At 40.5% G+C, this 20,705-nt stretch overlaps 1 protein-coding gene across 1 annotated transcript; it reads left to right on the top strand.

Moving 5' to 3' along the window:
- Window positions 1-1,555: 1,555 nt before the first annotated feature.
- TXNRD3 (thioredoxin reductase 3) lies at window positions 1,556-20,398 on the top strand (the record flags this gene model as incomplete). Its single annotated transcript, XM_084269756.1, has 16 exons — window positions 1,556-1,678; window positions 8,038-8,098; window positions 9,184-9,293; window positions 9,434-9,547; window positions 11,382-11,454; window positions 12,209-12,328; window positions 12,722-12,864; window positions 14,215-14,330; window positions 14,427-14,652; window positions 14,881-14,973; window positions 15,438-15,514; window positions 16,389-16,545; window positions 16,739-16,846; window positions 17,746-17,841; window positions 18,767-18,901; window positions 19,137-20,398. 16 exons carry the CDS (start codon window positions 1,556-1,558, stop codon window positions 19,197-19,199), a joined length of 1,815 nt encoding a protein of 604 aa, XP_084125882.1. The 3' UTR covers window positions 19,200-20,398.
- Window positions 20,399-20,705: the final 307 nt, after the last annotated feature.

A 20,705-nucleotide genomic window follows, 5' to 3' on the forward strand; every position in this document is an offset into this window, starting at 1 on the left:
TAGAACTCTTCCCTCACCAGCATTGAGACATACGTAATACACATTTTTTCAAGCTCACTGGGCAATGAACGCCACAGATACATGTGATCTGAAAGGAATTAAGCGAGTTAATTCAGTTGTCTCCCACCAGGCCCATTTTCATCACTGGTGGCACTATAGCTTTTATATGTGGTTATTTTTAGCATTAGTAAATAGCAGTAGGGCTGGTCTGTGGCAGGCGTGGGAGGGAGCACTGGATTGTATTATCTCCTTTGTTACAAACTTCTTATAGAACCTTATTAAACCACTCCATGCTTTCCTATGGAAAGCAACCCTTGCCACTCAGAAGTCTACAGGGTTTATTAACATAAGTGAAATTATCACACGTTAAGCCAGGGCAACTCTTTTGATAAGTTTACAAGAAGCTGTTGCTGCAATTAACAAACACTTGGCTTGCTCTGCAGGAAGATAACCAGGTTCTTGGGACCTTGGCACACAGCCTGCCGTTCCCCAGCCAAAGCAGAGGAGTAACCAGACAGGATTCCTCCCACTCCATGCCCAGGTCCAGGCTCTTTCCACACGACGTCCCCCTCCGCCTTGCAGCCCCGGCAATTACCGAGACTCTCGGAAAGGGATCCAGCTGATTATCAGAGCCGCGTGTAACGAGAAGCACTACCAGATGCTCCCCCACCCCCTTCCTTCAACCCTGTGGCGTGGAAATGGGAGTTCCTTTCTGTTGCACTGGCCAGCGTGCTCTGAACGCATAACCCGGGTCACTGCTCCACCGGCACCCTGGCCGTGCCCCTCGTCGGTGAGACCCAAGCAGCAGGTGAAGGCAGGCGGCGGGCAGCTTCCCCCAGGCTTTGCCCCGATTTCATAGGACACAGTGAAGGAACAGACCCGGTGCCCCGGGCCCTGCTGCGGGTTATCTGTCCCACGCGGGGACACGGGGCGACCGCCGCCACGTCGGGCCGGTGAGGTGAGGACGGCGGGCGGGGAGAGGCAAACGACCCCTGCGCCAGCCCCACCTCCCGCCTGTCCCTTCCAGCCGGGCCCCACCGGAACTGCCTGCCTGCCTGCCCGGGCTCCGGAGGCGCCGCAGCCCGAGTGGGCACACCAGGCTGCCACACACTGACCGCCACGGCACTGGCGCCGCCCTCACGCCGCCCGGGCAGCGCGGCGCCTCTTGCGCATGCGCCTTCTCGTCTCGCTACTCGTGGGTGATTCCAAATCTCGTCTCAGAGAGAAGGGGTGGCTTGAAAAAAGCAAATCTCTCCTCCTCTACACCACCTTAAAGTAAAGAATAACTCTTATGTCCATGATAAAAAATACTTTCTGTTAGTTTACAACAAGTCGTAGTGCGCGTGTCTGGAAGAAAGGGCGAGAAGCTTTTTTTCGCATTTTCTCAGGCCCCCCCCCATGCAGATGGATCCGTCCGAGTCGTCACCTTCCCCGCTCCGGAAAGGGCGGGGTGAGGCGAGGGTCAGTGCGGGTGTTGGGTGTCGTCGTTGGGGCGCGTAGGGAGCGCGCTGGTGGCTGCCGTTCGTCGCTCCCTGCCTCAGCCGCCCGCCCCGCCATGCCGCCGCCGGGCCAGACCCAGCTCCCGGACTGGGACGGCCTGAAGCTCCGCGTGCAGACTCTCATCAACTCCCACCGCGTCATGATCTTCAGCAAGAGCTACTGCCCCTACTGCAATAAGGTGAGGCGGCGGCGGGAGGCAGCGGGAGGCACCTCGGCGCGCTCCCCCCCCGCGGGCCGGCAGCCGCCGGGCTCTGGGAGCTGCTCCCTTCGTCCCGTGGCTCGGCTCGCCGTGAAGCGGTGGTGGGTCTGGCGGGGCCCCGCTGCGAGGCGAGAGGCATCTCCCCTGAGGGCGCCCGCTCAGGCAGCTGGCGGCCCGCCGCGGGCGGGGGCAGCGCGCAGGGGGGGCGAGCGGCGGCAGGTGAGCGTGGAGGGGCTGGCGCTTGCGGCGGCGGCACGCTAGCGATGCGCGCAGTGCAGAGGTGGCGCGGTGTCCATCCCAGGCAAGTTAAGCGCCAGGTGCCACCGCCCCTTGGAAACCCCCTTAGCGGGCGTGAAGCGAGACAAAGCTCCTACCCCGTGTGCTTGGTAGGCCTTTCCCTTTGGCGCGAGTTTAGGGGCGGTGAGTGTGTGCCGTGTTCTGCACAGTCCTCATCCAGGCAGCTTTTCCGCCTGCTACTTGAAGGACGGGGTGCTGGCTGCGTTGTTTTGTTATTTAAAAGTGCTACCCTGGTGTTAAATGGAATTAAATCTCTAGGAAAGAGTGTAAGTTAAGTTTTCTTCTGTTTTGGGACTATGAAGTTTTACTCTAAAGCTGGAGTGTACGTTTTAAATGCTTGCTATAATATGCGTTGATAAAAACGCTTGCTTAACTGTGATGTTTGGTGACCAGTATCTTTTTAGCCCTCTTTGTGTCGGTGTTGCACGGTAGCTGTAATCAGTGACCCGAAGCCATGAGAGAAAAATGGAATCTTCATGAGAGTTTTATGGTATCACCACCCTATAGTCATAGCCCATTCTGAATCTGTGTTTGTAGCCATTGTGATTCTTGGATGTTTAGAAGAAGCACATTATGAAGTGTCAGCTGAGCATCGTAAACACATACTTGTTGTGGCCATGGTGGAAAAACATAATTGGAACTGTGGGTTTAAGTCTTCAAGTTCTTCAGTGGAACTGACAACCGGGTGAATGCTCAGTAGTACTACCATGTTTAGCTTAGTTTTGGTTCCAGTAGCTCCTGTGAGGGAGGAGGTGTTGTGACCCTGTTGTTGTAGAGTTAAATGAACATATCCCACTTCACTTGTAACTTAATTGAGCTTTTGGGAAAGGATGCTTCTGTGTAGGAGAGAATAAGCAAAACCAACATCATCTCTTCAAGAATGTTTTCACTGAAAGATAGCATAGCATAGTAGGCAACTCAAATCTTTCTAAAATTTGCTCACTTGTCAGCTTGTTCAATTGAAGTTTTGGCAAACAAAGTTATGATAGGATAGGAGTCTTGCTCAAGTCTGGCCCAGTATCTTCTGTTGAATAAAAATCCTTTTTTTTCTGAGGACTTCAGCACTGTCCTCTGAGAAATACTTAGTCGTGCCTGTCTGTTGCTCTGTGTGCATTTAGTGATCATGATTGCTCAAGTGTTGAAATGCGTGGCACTCAGTCCAGTGTTTTTAGATCATAGGATGGCATAGTAACTTTTTAAACCTTGCAGCATTTTCCTTCATCTATTTCTGGGCATAGACTAGCACAAGGAGCTTAAGAGAAAAATAGACTTGATTGTAGTCCAGTAATTTAATTCCAGGTTAATGTTATTTCCTGCATTTTAGAGCTTTTCCATTGGACAGGATTATTTCCTTCAAGCAAACAATCGGATATGAGGAATATTGTCTTTATTGACTTGAAAATGGAAAGAATAAATATCATGAGTAGGAGGGCCCTCTCTCATGGCCTGCTTTAGGAGGGGAGAGTTGAAAGGGCCTGTATGATCCTTGTTAAGGAATAGGTGATAAACTTGGGCAAGGAAGAACAGATTGCTCTTGGCAGGTTTCCTTGGCTGACTTCCCTGTTTGGAACAGAAGAGAAAGGCAATATAGTGAAGAAAGCGTGTAGGAGAGGTATGTATTGCAGAGAGAGAAATAGAAGGAGAAAATTTGAGACAAGGAAGCCACATGAGACATCAGAAGATGGAAAAGTGAAATAGCAGCAGCAGTATGAGTATTATCAATCCCTCCCACCAAAGACTTAAAAAATAATGAAAAGAATAGCGGAACAATGGGTAATGCAGCGTTCTTGCTAGCGGATCTAGTCTGTAGAGTTAATGAAGTGGATAAGATTCCAAAGTGTAGTTACAGCTTGGATATGTAGCCTGTAATCACATAGTTTGGAGTTCTTAAAGACAGATGAATGTGAATAGTGTCACTGTGTCTGTCTTGCTGGGGATGGCAGTTAGCAGTGTGCTTTTGGTAAGATTAGTTGAAAAACCAATAGTGTTCAGCACTAGTGCAGAGAATACTCAAGCTCTAAAAGCACCTCATTCCAGGGGTGGGAAGAATTCTTTATTTCAAATGGATATAGCCACACTGGAAAAAAGTTAAGATTGTACTTTCCTTCAAAAAAGCATTGCAAATAAAGTGTCTAAATGAACTAAGTAGTTGATTCCATTCAGTTTAGCTTGTGGCATGACTAGGCAATTGTGCAGTTCTTTTTCTGCAAATGCAATTTATTGTTCAATTGTTTTAGCAAGGCAGTAGTGGAAAGGGGTTGGAATTAGAATGATTTCCTTGTCATAACTGAACTTGACTTGTCCTTTGTTATCTTACCACCCTGAAAAGATTAATATTAAAGTGCATAAAGAAAACATAGGTGTTTAGCACAAAAAGATGCCAGGTCTGAATACTGTGATATGTTGAAATTATTGTAAGAGCAACAACTGGTTGCATAGAAGCTGCGAGTTATCCTAGTGATATGTTGTGCTATTACCAGTTATGTTCTATGTCCATGGGGTTTTCTGGTCAATTCAACTGTGTAGCTGTTACAGAATGTTAGCTGATACATGAAACAGCAGATACAGAACGTACCGTTATTACTTAACTTTACTGTATGGTGATAATTTCAAACCAGCTTAGCGATTCCAGTGATAAAAAGCATCTCTAGAAAGAGTTTTCTAAAGCATTAAACCAATTCTTAATTTCAGAGAAGTTACTATTCAGTAATATCTCGAAATTTTCTAGACTCACTTTCTTTGTGAAAATGGGAAGGTTTTAGTAGATAAATGAGGCCTTGGCGTTGGTTAGAAGGGAAGTAGATAGTTGTATCTGTGACTGTGCAACCTAGTATCCTGTTCCATATACTTGGAGTATTTGTTTTCAGGATTGGGAATTTTCCCAGTATGCTGCTCAAGGTTTTGGGACTGTGTGACTCAGAAGTTTCTTGACCTGACTTTGTATTAGTTTTGTTGAGTTAAGAGTTGTCAGTGGATCTTTCTTTCGTCAGTTGGTCTAAATAGCTGTTTTGATCGGCTTTTACAGTGTCTGATGGCACTAAGTTCTCTGGTTTATGTGTTTATTGTATGGAGGTTTGCTTCCTTTTTGTTTCAGAATTGTTTTCTGGTAAATGCAGCTGTTGCTGTTTGCCCCAGTGTTTCTCAGAAATCGTTTCCTGTTCGCCTTACACTAATCATCAGTAATATCTAAGTATGTTATCTTTCTACTCCTCCTAATAATTTTCTTTCCCAAACTGAAAATCTGTTATCTCTTGCCTATATTGAAGGTTTCATAACTCTGATGGTATAATAGTTGCTTTTCTGTTTCATTAGCATAACACAAGCACAATCTATTCATGACTATGAAGTGCAATAGCTCGATAGCTACTTCTAATTAGAATGCTGACATTTCTCTGATTTTATTTTTTCCTCCCTATCTTCAGTAGAAAATAAAGGTTGCCTAAATGTTTTGTCTTAAATCTGCCCTTTAAGTGTAATCTTTTCTTGTACTAATGTTCTCTGTCCTGTGCTCCCACCTTGCCAGGTGCTGTTGCAATGTTTTAGTAGTTTAAAAAACAACACAAAACCAAACACTAATGAAAACTTAACTGTTACTTTCTTGCAAGCTGAAACAGCAGGCGAGTAGCTAATTTTGTGACTTTCTTCCACATTCTTAGCTTACCACTCATAGTAGCAGTCCCTTTAAGTTTTGCTTTTTAGGTCTTTCATGGCATTCAGCTTGGGCTTTGTAATAGCAGTTACAGAGTGGGAGGTCTGGAGCCACTGCTGTTTCCCTTTCAGTCCAAGAGATACTCCAATGAGATAAATGGAAGCTCTTTCCTATGAGGATGGTCAAACATTGGACCAGCCCAAAGAGCTTATGGTGTCTCTGTCCTTGTTGGTATTCAGAGCTGGAGTGGACAGTGTTTTAGACAACTTGATCAAACGTCACATCAGGGCCCTGCTTTGAGCAGGGAGTTTAATCAGATGACCTCTAAAGGGCCCTGACAACTTAAATGATTCTATAATTGTAGAAATAATGTAATTAGTTTTATAAGCAGAGCTTATTTTTGTCTGTTACAGTTGATGCATGATATGGTTGGTACAGAATACAAAAGCTTTATGTTTGGCTGCGTAAAGCTGAAACTCCAGTAGAAAGCACTGGAATAGTCAGCCTTAGGCATAGTAATGACATGGATCACAGCAACACTAATACTTTTTTATTCATCATGTCTTTGACATCTTTAGGCTCATTTGATGTGACTCAGCTTAGTCTTAGTGAAGTGTGCTCAATAAATTTGAGGTTTATCAGAAAGCTGGTTGCAAAAGATTTCTTCTGAATTGACCGTGACGTAGTGTGTTTCATTGTTCAGATTCCATGCTGGCAAGTGGATCCATCACACAAACATTTAGTGCTTCATGCTAGAGCTGTTTTCGCATCAAGATAGTTATGATTAAAACCAGATATTTTATGCATTGCTGTACAGTATCAAGTTGCATTGGTAAGTCTGTAAATTATATTTCAAAGGAGTAAATGCTGCCAGATGTAATACTACATCCTGTGCCGTGAGGTATGTTGTTTTCTAACTGGGAGGACAATTCATAATTTCAGTGCTGCCAGCCTTACAAATAGGTGTTATTGTAAAAAAAAAAAAAAAGTAAAATCTTGGTTCTAAAATGCTTCTTGATTTGAATCTGGAAATGGTACACACTATCCATCAAGAACTGATGTTACAAACACCCAGAACTGTGTCCAGGCTAGAGAGAATCTCCACTAAGCTATCATTTAGGTTGTCTGGGCTTTTTTAAGACTATGTTTTTATATAGTGTTCTCCTTTCCCTTCCTGTTTTCCCTCCTTTTCAATATATTGCCGACCTCTTGATGCATGAACAATGTTTCTAGGGCATGTTCTAGTGATACTATATCTGAGTTTATTCATGGCAATGCATAAGAGCAGCCTTTTAATGACCAGACTTCTCTAGAATACTTCTTTGTAATGGAGAAGAACAGCAATTTAAAAGCTTAAAAAATGTAACTGTTACATTCTGGTATTAACTCTTTACATATTTCACAAGCAAGGTATGACTGATTTAATGGAATGATGGCAAAGAAGTCAAAATCACTCCTGCCTGATCCTAGAGGCTGAGGCAGATGCTGTCAAACAGCAAACCAAAAATCAGAACTAGAAAAAAATTCAAGAGCCTTATGTAGCCTTGTCCCATGGCTCAGTGTAGGGGAAATGGTAGTTCAAACACTTCTGACGTATACTTTGAAGCAACTCACTGATGAAGAATGTCAGCTACCTAGGCAATGTGTTCCACTGTCTTGCTGTTATGGAAAGCTTTTAATAAAGTCTAATCTAAATCCCTTGATGCAGTTCAAGACCACTAGTTCTTATTCCATCCACCACTACTTCTTTTCTTCCTTGAGGTTGTCAGCTTTTTATTCAAACACATTTCTTCACCATCTTTATGTTAAATCCAACTCATTGCAGTAAATGTTCTCTGCTTCTAAAACTTTTCTGAAACAATGGCCACAGAAAGTGAATGCAGGGCTGGTGGGCATGAGCTGTCCTAGGACTGAGTATGCATCAGAGTATTACCTTTTCTTCAGGTTTTTATAATGCACTTTTTTTTTGCATTTGCTTGAAAGTGTTTTGTTTTGCATGTCATCCTCTATTCCCTTTTTTCTTTCTTAGTATTACCTGTCATCTACTTTATCTCTCTGATATTTTTTCCGTATGGCAATTATTCTCGTGGCTTTTGGTATCTGTTAGGGATAGAGAAGTCTGCAGCTAAGCAAATTGCATATAAAAACTTTTTCTCGAGGTCATGAAGCTTGTGTTGGAAAGTTGCTGTGTTGGGATGCTTAATGTCAATGTTGTTAGGTTGCCTTTAAGTGAGGAACATGCAAAGAGAAGTAGTGCTAAACTTCACCGAAGGCATGTAGAGCTAAGCACTCAAAGCAGAATAACTGAGACTGAAGTTACCTGTGTCTGTCACAGGTTCAAGTTTTACCCTGAGCTGTGTGTCAGATCGTGTGATCTCTGTTTCCATTGTAGGTCAAAGAACTCTTCACCTCTATGCATGTGGAGTACTATGCTTTGGAACTTGATGTAATTGGTAAGTAGAAGAAAGAATATCTGTCACATAATTGTTACTGTAGCTAAAAATGAGTGACTGTGCATTACTCTTTAAGCTGTCTGCAGCTAATTGGAGGATGTAGAAAACAATTAGTATCAATTTTAATATATACAGATATAAAAGCATTTAGGTTTCAATGTGAATTTTAATACAGGATGTGTTTTTAATCTAACTAAGGCTTTGACTATTTCTGTGCAGTCATCAGCTGATAGAGGATGTGAGATCTGATTTCTCTCTTGAGGAGCTCTGTCATTTGGGAAAGGGCCTTGTGGTACTTTTCTCCTCAGGTTCTTTTGTGGTGGTAGAGAAATTGTTAATATTTGACTTGGTATATGGGTGACCTTCATAGTGAGAGTTGCTGAGTCATTGGAAGGGTAAATTCCAGTACCTTGGTGGTTGTGCTTTTGAGGTTGGTTTTTTAAAGCCCAGACTGCTTTAGTTTTAAGTACCTATGTAGTGCCTTATGCATATATGTATGTAATGTGTGTAGCTTATAATGTATTTCCAGGAGCAAGTAGGTTCTAACTTAACTCCTAGTAAACTCTTAATTGTACTGTTGATAAGTTGCTGAATGTGTATTATCATCAGGTTTTTTCTGTACAAAACTTTGCTTCCAATGCTTCTTCAGAAGTGCCAGTGCTTTTATGAAATGTTTTGCTTCAGCTGGAAAAATGTACTTATTATTGATCTGTAGCATTTCTTCTTGCTTATTTGCTTTTTATTAAAGTTGTGATACTGTGAACTAATTATTGCCCAAGATATACCAAATAAAATGCACTTTCAGGAAGAGACTGATAATAATCCAGGAAATACAGGGACTAAACTATTACTTCAACTTTATGGTGTTCTGTGGAATTATGTCTTGAAGCACCAATTTATCCTCGGGATTTAAGTATGCTCTTTTGAAAAGCAGTTTCTAAAGACTCTGCAAATGCAATGCTTACAACATTTGCTTTCTTGTCAGGCCTACAGTATATTGTAATCCAAACTTATAATACTTCAGGTTATTTTAAAAGCTCCTGTCTTAAATTGTTCTATAATGTACTTGTTTCTTGTATTCTTAGCTGATGGACCCAGTATTCAGCAAGTGTTGGTAGAGCTAACCAATCAGAGGACAGTGCCTAATGTATTTGTGAATGGAACACACATAGGTGGCTGTGATTCAACTTACCAGGTAACTTGTCTACTTGCAGCTGATTTTTAAAGAATAAGTGAATTTGAATGTAACACTAGAGTGGGTGATCTAGGTCAGAGGAGGCAAACTAAGTCAGATTTTGTTTGCTTAGAAATGTGTGTAATGTTTTGTTTCTACAGGCTTATAATGATGGGTCACTGCATAAACTTCTTGGGGATGGCCAAGATATAGATCCCTATGAGTATGACCTCATCATTATTGGTGGTGGTTCTGGTGGACTTGCGTGTTCCAAGGTATGACATAAAAATTGCATTGAAGAACAGGTTGTATAATCTCTGTGTTAATCACAATAGTATAAAGCAGTCTGTATTTTTATGATTATTACTGTTTGACTTGTTAATTAAATGAATCAATAGCAGTCCAGTAATGCACTCACTTAGGAGATCATGGTCTGTGTGGACCAGTTTCAAGCCAATCCCTATTCATGTCTTCATCCTAATAATAGGTTTTAGGTTCTTGGCCGAGAGTGGAACCAATAGTTGAAGTATCTCCTCTTATTGTGTAGTAGGCAGGCACTTTAATGGTTCCATCTGTAATCTGGAAAAGTTAAAGACTACTTCTGACTGTTTAGGATTCAGGATAACTAGCCATCTAAAACGAAGTCCTTAGCTGTTCTCTCAAGGGACTAGCTCACTTTACAGTGCTTTTTCAGAAAAGGTAATGGAGATTGTGTACCTCTTACACAAGTAGCTGTTGTTCAGAGTGCCTCAGGGCCTAGGATGTGGATTCAGTTTTTCACTTGAGGGATTTGAGCCCACGCTTCCCACCTCAGCCAGGTATCCTGAACATCAGTTTATGGTTTGTGCATAGTGATGTTATTCCTGACCGCCTTGGCGATTGCTGTTCACTGTGCAACAGTAGTTAAGCATGCAAATTTTACTAGATAAGTATAAGGCAGGAGAAAGTGATATAGCACAGCTTGAATTAGCCAATCTTAATTGGGTATTTTCACAATGCTCTAGATCTTTCCTCAGAGTGCATTCTGGGACACCAGCAGTAAACTTAGTGATAATTACCAAACTGTTCAGAGTGAGAAAGGTCAGGTACTCACAGAATACAAGATAGCTGGCTAAACATTGTTTGAGCTAGGATTGCAGTAACTGTGCAGCAGTTCTTAAACAGATTTAACAGACTTGAAGACTTGATCCAAGCCCTTGAAAGATCAAAAAAAGGGTAGATTCAATCAAGCACCAGCTAATGCCTTGGATAGAGTATCATAGGCTTAGTTAGATTGGAATGGACATTAGAAGCACATCTAGTATAAGCTCCTGCTCCAAGCAGGGTACAGGGTACACTGAGGTCAAACAAGATTATGCAGGACATCAACCATTTGGGTGGATCTTGAAAATAACTAGGGATAGAGATGGCACAGCATCTCTGGGCAAACTTTCACTGCTTGAATGTCCTCATGTGTGAAAGTTGTTTTTACATGCAGTCTGAAATTACTTTGTTTCTTGTCTGTTGTTGTTTTCCAACTTGCCAGTATGAAGAACCTGGTGCAGTCCTTTTGATGAACTCCTCTTAGGTATTGGAAGGCTGCTGTTGCATCTTCCCCAAACCCCAGTTTTTCTCTAGGCTGAACACACCAAGTTCCCTCACCTGTCTCTCTGGGCATGTATTTCACCTCCATGAGCATATTAGTGGTTCTTCACTGAACTCTGGTTTATTAACATCACCTTTTCATTGACAAACATACCAAGTCAGTCCTGTCCTCCTGAGAGAAAAAGAGAGCTAACAGCAGAAGTAGTTCTTTGAGTGAGGTAGAGTAGAATCATAAGCTTGTAAGGCCATCTTGTACCCACTTCAGACCATGGCTTTTGACAGTATAGGATGATGTGGATGCAGCATTGAACATATGTTTCCGTTCAGAGACTGGAAGGGTAACAGCTTTTGAGAGATTTGAATTTTTGTTTAGTGAAGGAGGTAGTAGAGCTATGTATGATAATGTGATTAACTACCAAAGAAGCCTTCTGTTATTGCTAAGTATATTGTGACTCTAAATGAGCAGAGAAGCTTACGTTGTCAGGCAAAGGTTCAGTAATGCTGACTTGTGTCTTTGTCTTATAGGAAGCTGCTACTTTTGGAAGGAAAATAATGGTATTAGATTATGTTGTTCCAACGCCTCTTGGAACTTCATGGGGTAAGTTTCTGTTAGCTTGTGTTTTATGATGTGTTTGTGTCAGTGATACACACTGCATTGTTAGATGGATTTATACTATTTAAAACTGTTGCTGAATTCCTGTAATTCTGGAACACAGATAACAAAGGAGTTGTTTTCCTGACATGCCTGCTTTTCTGGGCAGTTGTTTTGTGCATTGCTAACTCAGTTCTCAGTCAAACGTTGTTCTAGGTCTGTTCACTTTCAGAGCATGTCTGGATGGTGTATGTGCACATGAACTCTTCTTGTCTTTGTGAGCAACTGATCTAGGATACCTCTAGAACAGTGTGACTGTATGGTTATGCATGCCTCACCTTTCCATAATTAAAGGCAGCGGCTGCCTGACCTTATTAATGCTGTTAGCAGTTGAGAATGAGTCAGGAACTTCATTGGTCAGGTTTATTGAATGAAATGATGAATGTGCTTTTGTAACTTAAGATTTCAATCTGATACCTGTCATGCCTTGCTTACTTGCCAATCTGACTAAAATCTAAAGCACTGGAGTAAGTATCCAGAGTTTTATGTTCCAGACAACATATTGTATGTACCCTTATTGGCTCAATGGGACAAACTCTTAAGCTGAATGCAAACTTGTAAGGTTAGCCTGTTCATTGTATTTTAAAATTTCCCTTACAACAGAAATTTCATCAACAGCTGATATATGGGTGCTCATACAAAGCACATGATAGGAAAAGCATGCAGGTAATAATGGTTTGGTTTTTTTTTTGCATCTTAGGACTTGGTGGCACATGTGTAAATGTAGGTTGCATTCCGAAGAAGCTAATGCATCAAGCAGCACTGCTGGGTCAGGCACTCAAGGATTCAAGGAAATACGGGTGGGAGTATGAAGCACAAGGTCAGTAAGAACACAGAGGACAGGCCAAGACAGTGTACAGATGCGTCTCTGAGCTTAAGATCTTTCATGTACTTTGGACTTAGTTTACTAAAAGCAGAGTTCTGTAGTTTTGTGGGGTGAATCAGAAGGCATGCTTCTTCCTACTTATCAAAACCTTTAGGATTGAGAGCTAAATGTGTTTTGTTACATTATCTGAGCTAAATGAAAGAACTTCTAGAGTGGGCTTATTTAATCTAGGAACGAGTCAGGTACATACTAGCATAATAGAGTAAAACTTTAAGATGTGTCCTTGTTACTGATGATAATGATGTTTTCTTAGCATGATGTAGACTTAAGTTCTTGTTCAATATTCATTGTACTTTTATTTCTTTAAATATTAATGTCTTGTTTCAGTTAAACACAACTGGGGGATCATGGTAGAAGCTATTCAAAACTACATTGGTTCTTTAAACTGGGGTTATCGAGTGTCCTTAAGAGAGAAGTCTGTGACATACCTCAATTCTTATGCAGAATTCACTGCACCACACACAATCAAGGTACGTTTAGTTGGGATGTAAAACTCATGCTTTAAAAGTGCCGTTTTGAAATCCAACAAGGAAAAGGCTTCATCTTTACACTGCCATTGTTAAGTCCATTGAAGTTTACAACTCCTCTCTGAAATAATTGATTCAGATTATTACTTTACTTCACATTGCACAGTGTTACACTAGTAACTGTTATGTAAAAGTAATGTGAGTATCTGTAAACCTGTGTCTTGCGTGAATAAGGTGGTTTCAGTTGCTAGCTTCAGGACTGAGATCAGCAGCTGCAATGTGGTGGTGGGGGAGAAGCTTTAGCTGTGTGATTTTGCCACTTGTAAAGTCTTCATATTAACACATACAAACTTGAAAATAAATTCAGATTAAGCACCTATGGAACAGTGCCTTCTAGAACCTTATGCTGTATCAACATAAGAATTAAAGTGTCTGTTTTGCAAGACAATGTGCTGGTGACCTTGCTCTAAGTAGTCAGACTGTAGCAATGTTAACTTAGAATAAGTGCATACTGAAGACAGCTGGTTTGGTGGATGTGACTATCTGGTTTCAGTATGAGCTTATAAGGCTGAACTGCATGTGTTTGAAACCAGGAGACTGGCACTGAAAATATTACAGTATGCTCAACTCACCTACTTACCAACTATTCTAGTGTCCAGATATCCACGTCGTCTACTCGTTCTATAAACGAAGTAGTGCAGAAAGGCTTTCAGTAGGAGGCTGGACTAGATGTCCTTCTGAGACCCCTTCCAATCTGAATTATCTGATGGCTTAATGGGAAGGGGATTTCCCTTCATTTGTATTGAAAAATAACTGGAGCACATGGTCAGATTTTGATATTTCTGTTGGCAAGCTGCAATTTTCTGAGACCAAGGGCCTTTAGAACTCAAATTAGTTCTTAAGAGATTGGGTTTTAGGCCCTGTGAAATCAGTAACTAGATACCTTTTTGTAAATTTCTTCATTAGGCTAAGTACTAGTGACAGGCCAACATCAAATAGTTTTGTGTTGGGTATTAGTTGAAGTGGCTGGCAGGAGAGGCTTGTAGCTATTTGTAACTTGGGAGTAAAGATGTTATAAACAATTCAATGTAAATGAGTTTGAAATGGGCAGGATTCAGAGTAAATGGTTTTAAATGCCCTCACTGAGAGAAAAGCCTGATTGTGATTTAAACCTATTATTTTCCAGTGACTTGCATTGCTTCTCTAAATGTGTTGGTTCTTGTTGGAAGCTGCTTGCTCTTGATTCTTAAACACATACACAGTATTTAAGGGGAGGGTTAATTTTTTTAATTATTTTTGTCTTAAAACTTGTTCCTGTGATAAAGACTTTCTTAACTGTGTCTATATAAACAGGCAACTAATAGAAAAGGACAAGTAACGTATCACACAGCAGAAACATTTGTCCTGGCAACAGGAGAAAGGCCTAGATATTTGGGTATCCCTGGAGATAAAGAATACTGTATTACAAGGTGAGATGAAAAGGCTGAACTTTGCTTGCTCTGGTATTTGCAATGACAAACAAGCTTGTATCAAATTAATTTTATAACTTCTATTTTTCATTTTAGTGATGACCTCTTCTCCCTGTCTTACTGCCCTGGCAAAACACTAGTGGTGGGTGCTTCCTACGTGGCTCTAGAGTGTGCAGGATTTCTTGCTGGTCTAGGTCTAGATGTCACAGTGATGGTGCGTTCCATACTCCTTCGAGGCTTTGACCAAGAGATGGCAGAAAAAATAGGTGCTCATATGGAAACACACGGCGTAAAATTCATCAGGAAGTTTGTACCTGTTCAGGCAAGTGCTTTCTTTGGGTTACTTCTCTCCATGCAGAATTACTTTAAACAGCACATGCATTCTACACGTGCTGTCTGGAACGCTTTGCCTCTGTACAGGTATAAATATTTTATGAGATTAAGCTCTTTTTACTGCTGAATGATAGATTTAGTAGGTCAGGGTTTGAAGTGAGAATGTAAGTGAGCTCTGCTGCTTAAGGTCATTCTAAGCTTACAAATATTTATACAGGTTGAACAGCTGGAGGAAGGCATGCCTGGAAGACTGAAAGTAACAGCAAAGTCTACTGAGGGACCAGAAATCTTTGAAGAAGAGTATAACACTGTAAGCATTTCTGGATTTGAAATAATTGAATGTAGCAACACATGAAAATGTATTAAAATACTTCAATGGTCGTTCGGGGAAAAAGTAAAGGGAAATCTTACTTAGAAAATTGTTCATATAAATTACTGGCAGAAAAATATACATGAAAATTCAATACTCATCTTCAGCTGAGCCCTGTCAGCAGAATGGGTAAAACTTTGCATGCCTGGAATTCAGCTGATAGGAACAGTGCTGCTATTTCTGTTTTTCTGATATTAATGTTTTGGTATTTTTTGCATTTCTGGGGAGGAGCCTGAACTACTGGTGGCTCTTCCAGAAAATTCTTGAAAAGTCACTTCAAGTCTGTGCTTTCACAATTGGGTTTTCTGGTTTGGTTTGGTTTTCAGAAAAACACCAAAGGAAGTGTTGTGCTGATTACACTTCTCTTGCATAAAATAATTGCATTTCCTTTTGGCTTTTTTTAGGTTTTGATAGCTATTGGTCGTGATGCATGTACCAGAAATATTGGTTTAGAGACAATTGGTGTCAGAATCAATGAGAAGTGAGTATTGCTCAACTCCCTTAAACCACAGAATGTGATGATTTTTATTTTTTTAAAAAAACCTCTTTAGCAATACCCAGTGATACTGATGTCGCTCTTACTTGGCAATTGTGTGAATTTTTAAGAACTTTCCTCTCCTGGATTTGAGTACAGTTGTCCATTAACTTTGCTTCTTTAATAGGTAATTTCATAGAAGAACTATTTTTAATGAGCTAATACCTACTTGTTGACCACTGTACTTAAGGAATCAAATTAATATATTTGCTTAATTTACTTAGAAACTGCAACTTAATATTCTGCTAAATTACATGTTTTATTCAGCTTGTGGCAAGTTAATCTAGGGATTTAAAGAGGCAGCAAACTACTTTCCTTCCTACAGTTGTAACTTTTCTTATTTTTCCCTGGTGTCACTGCAAAATTGCTATAAAAAAAAAGACAGGATTGGGGTGGGGTGTTCATAAGAGAAAAATTAAGATCAGGTTGCAGCAGCTGACAAGTTCCTAAACCATCTGGTTTAAACCTCAGTGATACTGCAGCCCTTTTTCCCCATAGGGAAAAATGTACATGGCAGGGTGGATAATAACCAATAGAAGATTGTAAGACCAAAGATATCTTGGTAGCTTCACTATTATCAGATGTTTGCTGTTTCTCAGCTCAAAACTGGCCTACTGAATAGTGACTTCAGCCATGTGTTAGTCAGAAGTAATTGTTGCTCTGAAGAGCTTGCAGTCAAAGTAAAAAAGGTGTAAGCATATTGAGTAAAACCTGCTGAGCAGTTGGAATGACCTCTTTGTGACAGAACTTCTTCCCTCTTATTTCTTGCTGAACGCTGAGAAGTGTTATGATACTGAACTGTTCTCTCCTCTGGTTTAAGGAATGGGAAAGTGCCTGTAAATGATGAGGAACAAACCAATGTGCCTTATGTTTACGCTATTGGAGATATATTGGATGGAAAGCTTGAACTTACCCCAGTTGCCATTCAAGCAGGGAAATTGCTAGCCCGCAGGCTTTATGCTGGTAGTACCATAAAGGTAAAGCTATAAGAATGCAACTTATTTCTATGCTTTTTGCTTCAAAATTGCAATAACACAAATTGATTTGTGTACTCCATTCTGGGCACTGCAAGTGTTTATTAAAAAGAAAAAGTGCTAATACAGCTTTTCCTGTTACATACTGTAAAGAACTTTCCCAGTCTAAATATAAATTTTATGTTTTTATTTTTAGTGTGACTATATCAATGTACCAACGACAGTGTTTACTCCTTTAGAGTATGGCTGCTGTGGGTTAGCTGAAGAAAGAGCTATAGAACTGTATGGAAAGCAAAACTTGGAGGTGAGAGCACTCATGACTTGTTTAACTTGTAGCATAAGAATGTTTTTCTTGGGTCTTGCTGCTTTACACTCAAGTTATAGTTTTAAAATAAGATTAGAAGGTTAATCATGGAAGGGTTTTCATCTGGCTAACACAGTATGGGACTCCAGAAATCCAGGCCTGGACTTGATACTGTTAGAACTGTGCATAGCTGTTTGCATGCTGCTGAGAAACATTTGACTTCAGGAGGCCAAACTTGGGTTGCAAAACTGTAGGTGTGTTGTTTGTTGTTGTTTTGAATTAGACTTATCGCTGAAGTATACCAAACTCCTGGAATGAACTGTTTCTTTGTTTATTCATGGTACTTGAATTGGGAATTAATTTCTTCCTGACGTTTTCTTACTGCTGTAGGAGTATCAGGCATAACTTCTCTGTTTCATGGTGATTTCTGGCTTCTGCACTTCTCTGTAGGGTTTCATTAAAGCTGTTTGAATGCCTTGTGTTGAACTCCTTATGCCTTTCAATTACACTTGGCATTGTTTAGCTTCTGCTTTTTACTGTTTTGCAGAATAAATTTAAACTTACGGTAACTAGATAATAACTTTGTACTGGTAAAGCCCTTCTTTCTGAAAGTATGCTCTTAAAAAGCTGTGTCTCATATCTGTTGCTGGTTTATTCAGGTATTAAAAGCAGGGGCACATGGTTTGAGTTATGGCTTCATCTGCTGACTTTGGAGGATGGACTTGTTGGGCTGGGAGGGATGTGAGGGAAGAACAAAAATCACTGTCTTGTCTCATACATTAGAAAAATCTAGTTGGAAAAATGGCAAGCCACCTATTTGTAAAGACGTTTAAGAACTAGAATTATGTCTGTCTGAATTAATTAACAAAGTTTTAATGCTCTCCTTGTCATCCTCCCAGGTCTATCACAGTTTATTCTGGCCACTTGAATGGACTGTACCAGGCAGAGATAACAATACTTGTTATGCAAAGATAATCTGCAATAAACATGACAACGTAAGTAGCAAGTTGGAATCGATATGCTGAGGGCACTTGTGATACTTCTTTTTAGACCAGCCAAAAGACTTGTATCTCTTATTTGGCTTGCCTGAGGCCAGGCCTGCCCATTCTGTTAACACAAAAATTAGTTCTAAGAGGTCTGACCAATTTGGAGAGAGACGATTGTTTTAGTGTTTGGTATCACAGCTATTTGAGTGAGTGGAGGCTTTATACATTATAAAACCTTACCCTGAGATTCCTATTTGAGGATAGATTTGTGGAAAAATCTGTCAGGGCTTTTTCCAAGTGGAAATTATGGCCAGACTTGGGCTAGGACATCTCTGAATGTATGGGAATATCTTGGGAAAACATTTTTTAAAACATTGTTTTAAACTTTATCCCTTTTGATAAACCAGTTATTGAAACAAATTGAAACAAACCACACCCATTTTTAACTTGTTTTTATAGCCTACTGCTACCGTTCCACATCTTGCTACAGAGATGACTTGCTCAAAATTCAAGCCTATAATATTCTCTTTGTTTGTCTTACTAACTGCTTGGGGGAAGGGAACAGCCAGTGAAGCTCTTCAGTATCAGATTTTTAACAAGGTCCTCTGTCAAACCTAATTTCAGTGTAGAAAAGTAATTTTGAATCTGAAGGTCCTAAACATACAGTATACCTACAGAGTCATAAAAACAGCTGACAAAACTGGAATCTGGTTTGGTCTAGGCAGTATCTTTGAATTGCTGCTGTACAATGATTCTAAGACATTCACTTTGAAACTTGTTTCATTCTGCTATAATCGACTGAGAAGGACTGCAGAACTTCCTTCAGAGTAGAAGAAATTTTAGTAATTTTTAGTGTAGTGGGAATTCTAAACTAGAGCTTTTGTTAAAGGTTATCTAGTACTAACTCCTGTTTGTTTTCTCACCTCTCTTAAAGAATCGTGTGATAGGACTTCATGTTCTTGGACCTAATGCTGGGGAAGTTACCCAAGGCTTTGCTGCTGCAATAAAATGTGGGCTCACCAAAGCATTGCTTGATGAAACCATTGGTATCCACCCGACTTGTGCTGAGGTAAGAGAGGGGACAACTTGATTTAAAACCTGACTTTGAAGATGGAATTTTCTTAACTTCTAACCATAAGATATTGAGGTGATTGTAAATGTGTTAATTATACACTGCAACTTGTTTTCCATTCTAACAGTTCAAAGAAATCTGATATTGTTACTTTATGAGAGAAGACCAATAGCCATGTGGATGGTAGATAACAGAGCAACAGTAAATAAACTGTTGTTTTGGTGTCTTACAGGTGTTCACTACAATGGATATTACAAAATCTTCAGGACAAGACATCACTCAAAGAGGTTGCTGAGGTTAAACCTGCTGTTTTACATGTTTCCATGTTGTGCCCGCTTGGTTCTGTGGAAGCCCTAATACATCCCAATGATTTGCAGCAAAATAAACAGTATCAGTCCCACTGTATCTACTGCAGTTGGGAGTGGTGCCTTTGCCAGGCTTCCTGGGTAAATAGGGTGGCAAATGGAAACAGTAATTCAGCAGGGAAATCTTGCACTATAAGCCCTGACTTTGCTTGGAAGGAGCACTCCTGTGCTTTTTTGACGTTCTGGCTCGGAACCTTATTGTGAGGTGAGCTACAACTGATGACTGCCATGCAGGGTTGGGAGACTCTTCGTCTGGTCAGATGACTGAACTCCTCCTGAAGGAAGCTCTTTAAGTTGCACAATTTAATGCTTCAAAGTTCCAATGTCTTGTATACAATTTCTGAGAGAGAGAGAGAGGACACAAATAAGTAACTAAATGTTTCTTGCCAACAGTTTGCAGTTGACTGATTTATCTTTTTGGATGCATTTTGGTTTACTTGTATATTCAGTTGAGGCAAGGCAGCATCAACAGGATGCAATGTGGAGTAGTGCAGTTCAAGCACTAGACTCCCACCTCAACCAGTCTAAAACTTCAAAGTAATCTAAGACATTACTGTTGTTTGCAGGCATAATTCTTTGACCTCAGGTGACATGTCTTCAAGATAAAAGAATTAATTTGTAGGCACTTTGTGTGTCAGGGTTGAAGAACATAACTTCAAGAACTTACCAGTTTGTTCTTGCTGTTTGACTGTTTAGTGCTAATAGTCTTGAATTTGGTTTCAGCTCTATAATGTAAAATATCACGGAACCCAGAACTGCAGGTCTGTACTCTTTATGCGGAGTACTGAAGTCTGGGGAAGCAGGCTCTGATCTGCCCCACTAATATAGTAGGTGCCTGCCAATGATGGTAGTAACTGTTGTATACAATTCCTTTGAAGTGTATGTTGCACCAGAGAACAATGACTTGGTGTGCTATCATGCTTTGTGTAGTGCTGTGTACAGTCAGTACTCAGAAGCTTTCTTACACCCCTAGCACTCAGCTCTGGGGTGCTCGAGTTTGGCTTTTAGTTTTGTCCAAATAGGTGTTTTGAAAGAATATTCTGAAGATGTATAATAGTAAACAAACAGTTTTTAACTATTTGATCTTTGATGTACCATGGAACTTGAAGTTCAATAAACAATGCATATAACACTTTGTGGTGTCTGAACTCGTGGCTTATGTTATAACATACTTGAGATTTTATTGTGCTTCAGTTACGTTGTTTATCGTGTGCAGTACTAAAACCTCTCTAGACTTGTGCATGCTGAAACCTTTCAAATAGAGAAATGAGTTTTCTTGTCACGTCTGGGGGCTTGCTCAAGACATGTGATGTACTTCTATTTCAGTATGCAGAATTCTCTGTTCAAACTGAAAGGACAATTTTGTGCCACTTCTGTACACTACAGAAGATCCTAGATCCATATGTTGTGGAGTTTAACTGCAACATAGCTGAAAG

The sequence above is a fragment of the Gallinula chloropus genome, assembly GCF_964237585.1.
Source record: "Gallinula chloropus genome assembly, chromosome: 12".
NCBI classification, from domain to species: Eukaryota; Metazoa; Chordata; class Aves; order Gruiformes; family Rallidae; genus Gallinula; species Gallinula chloropus.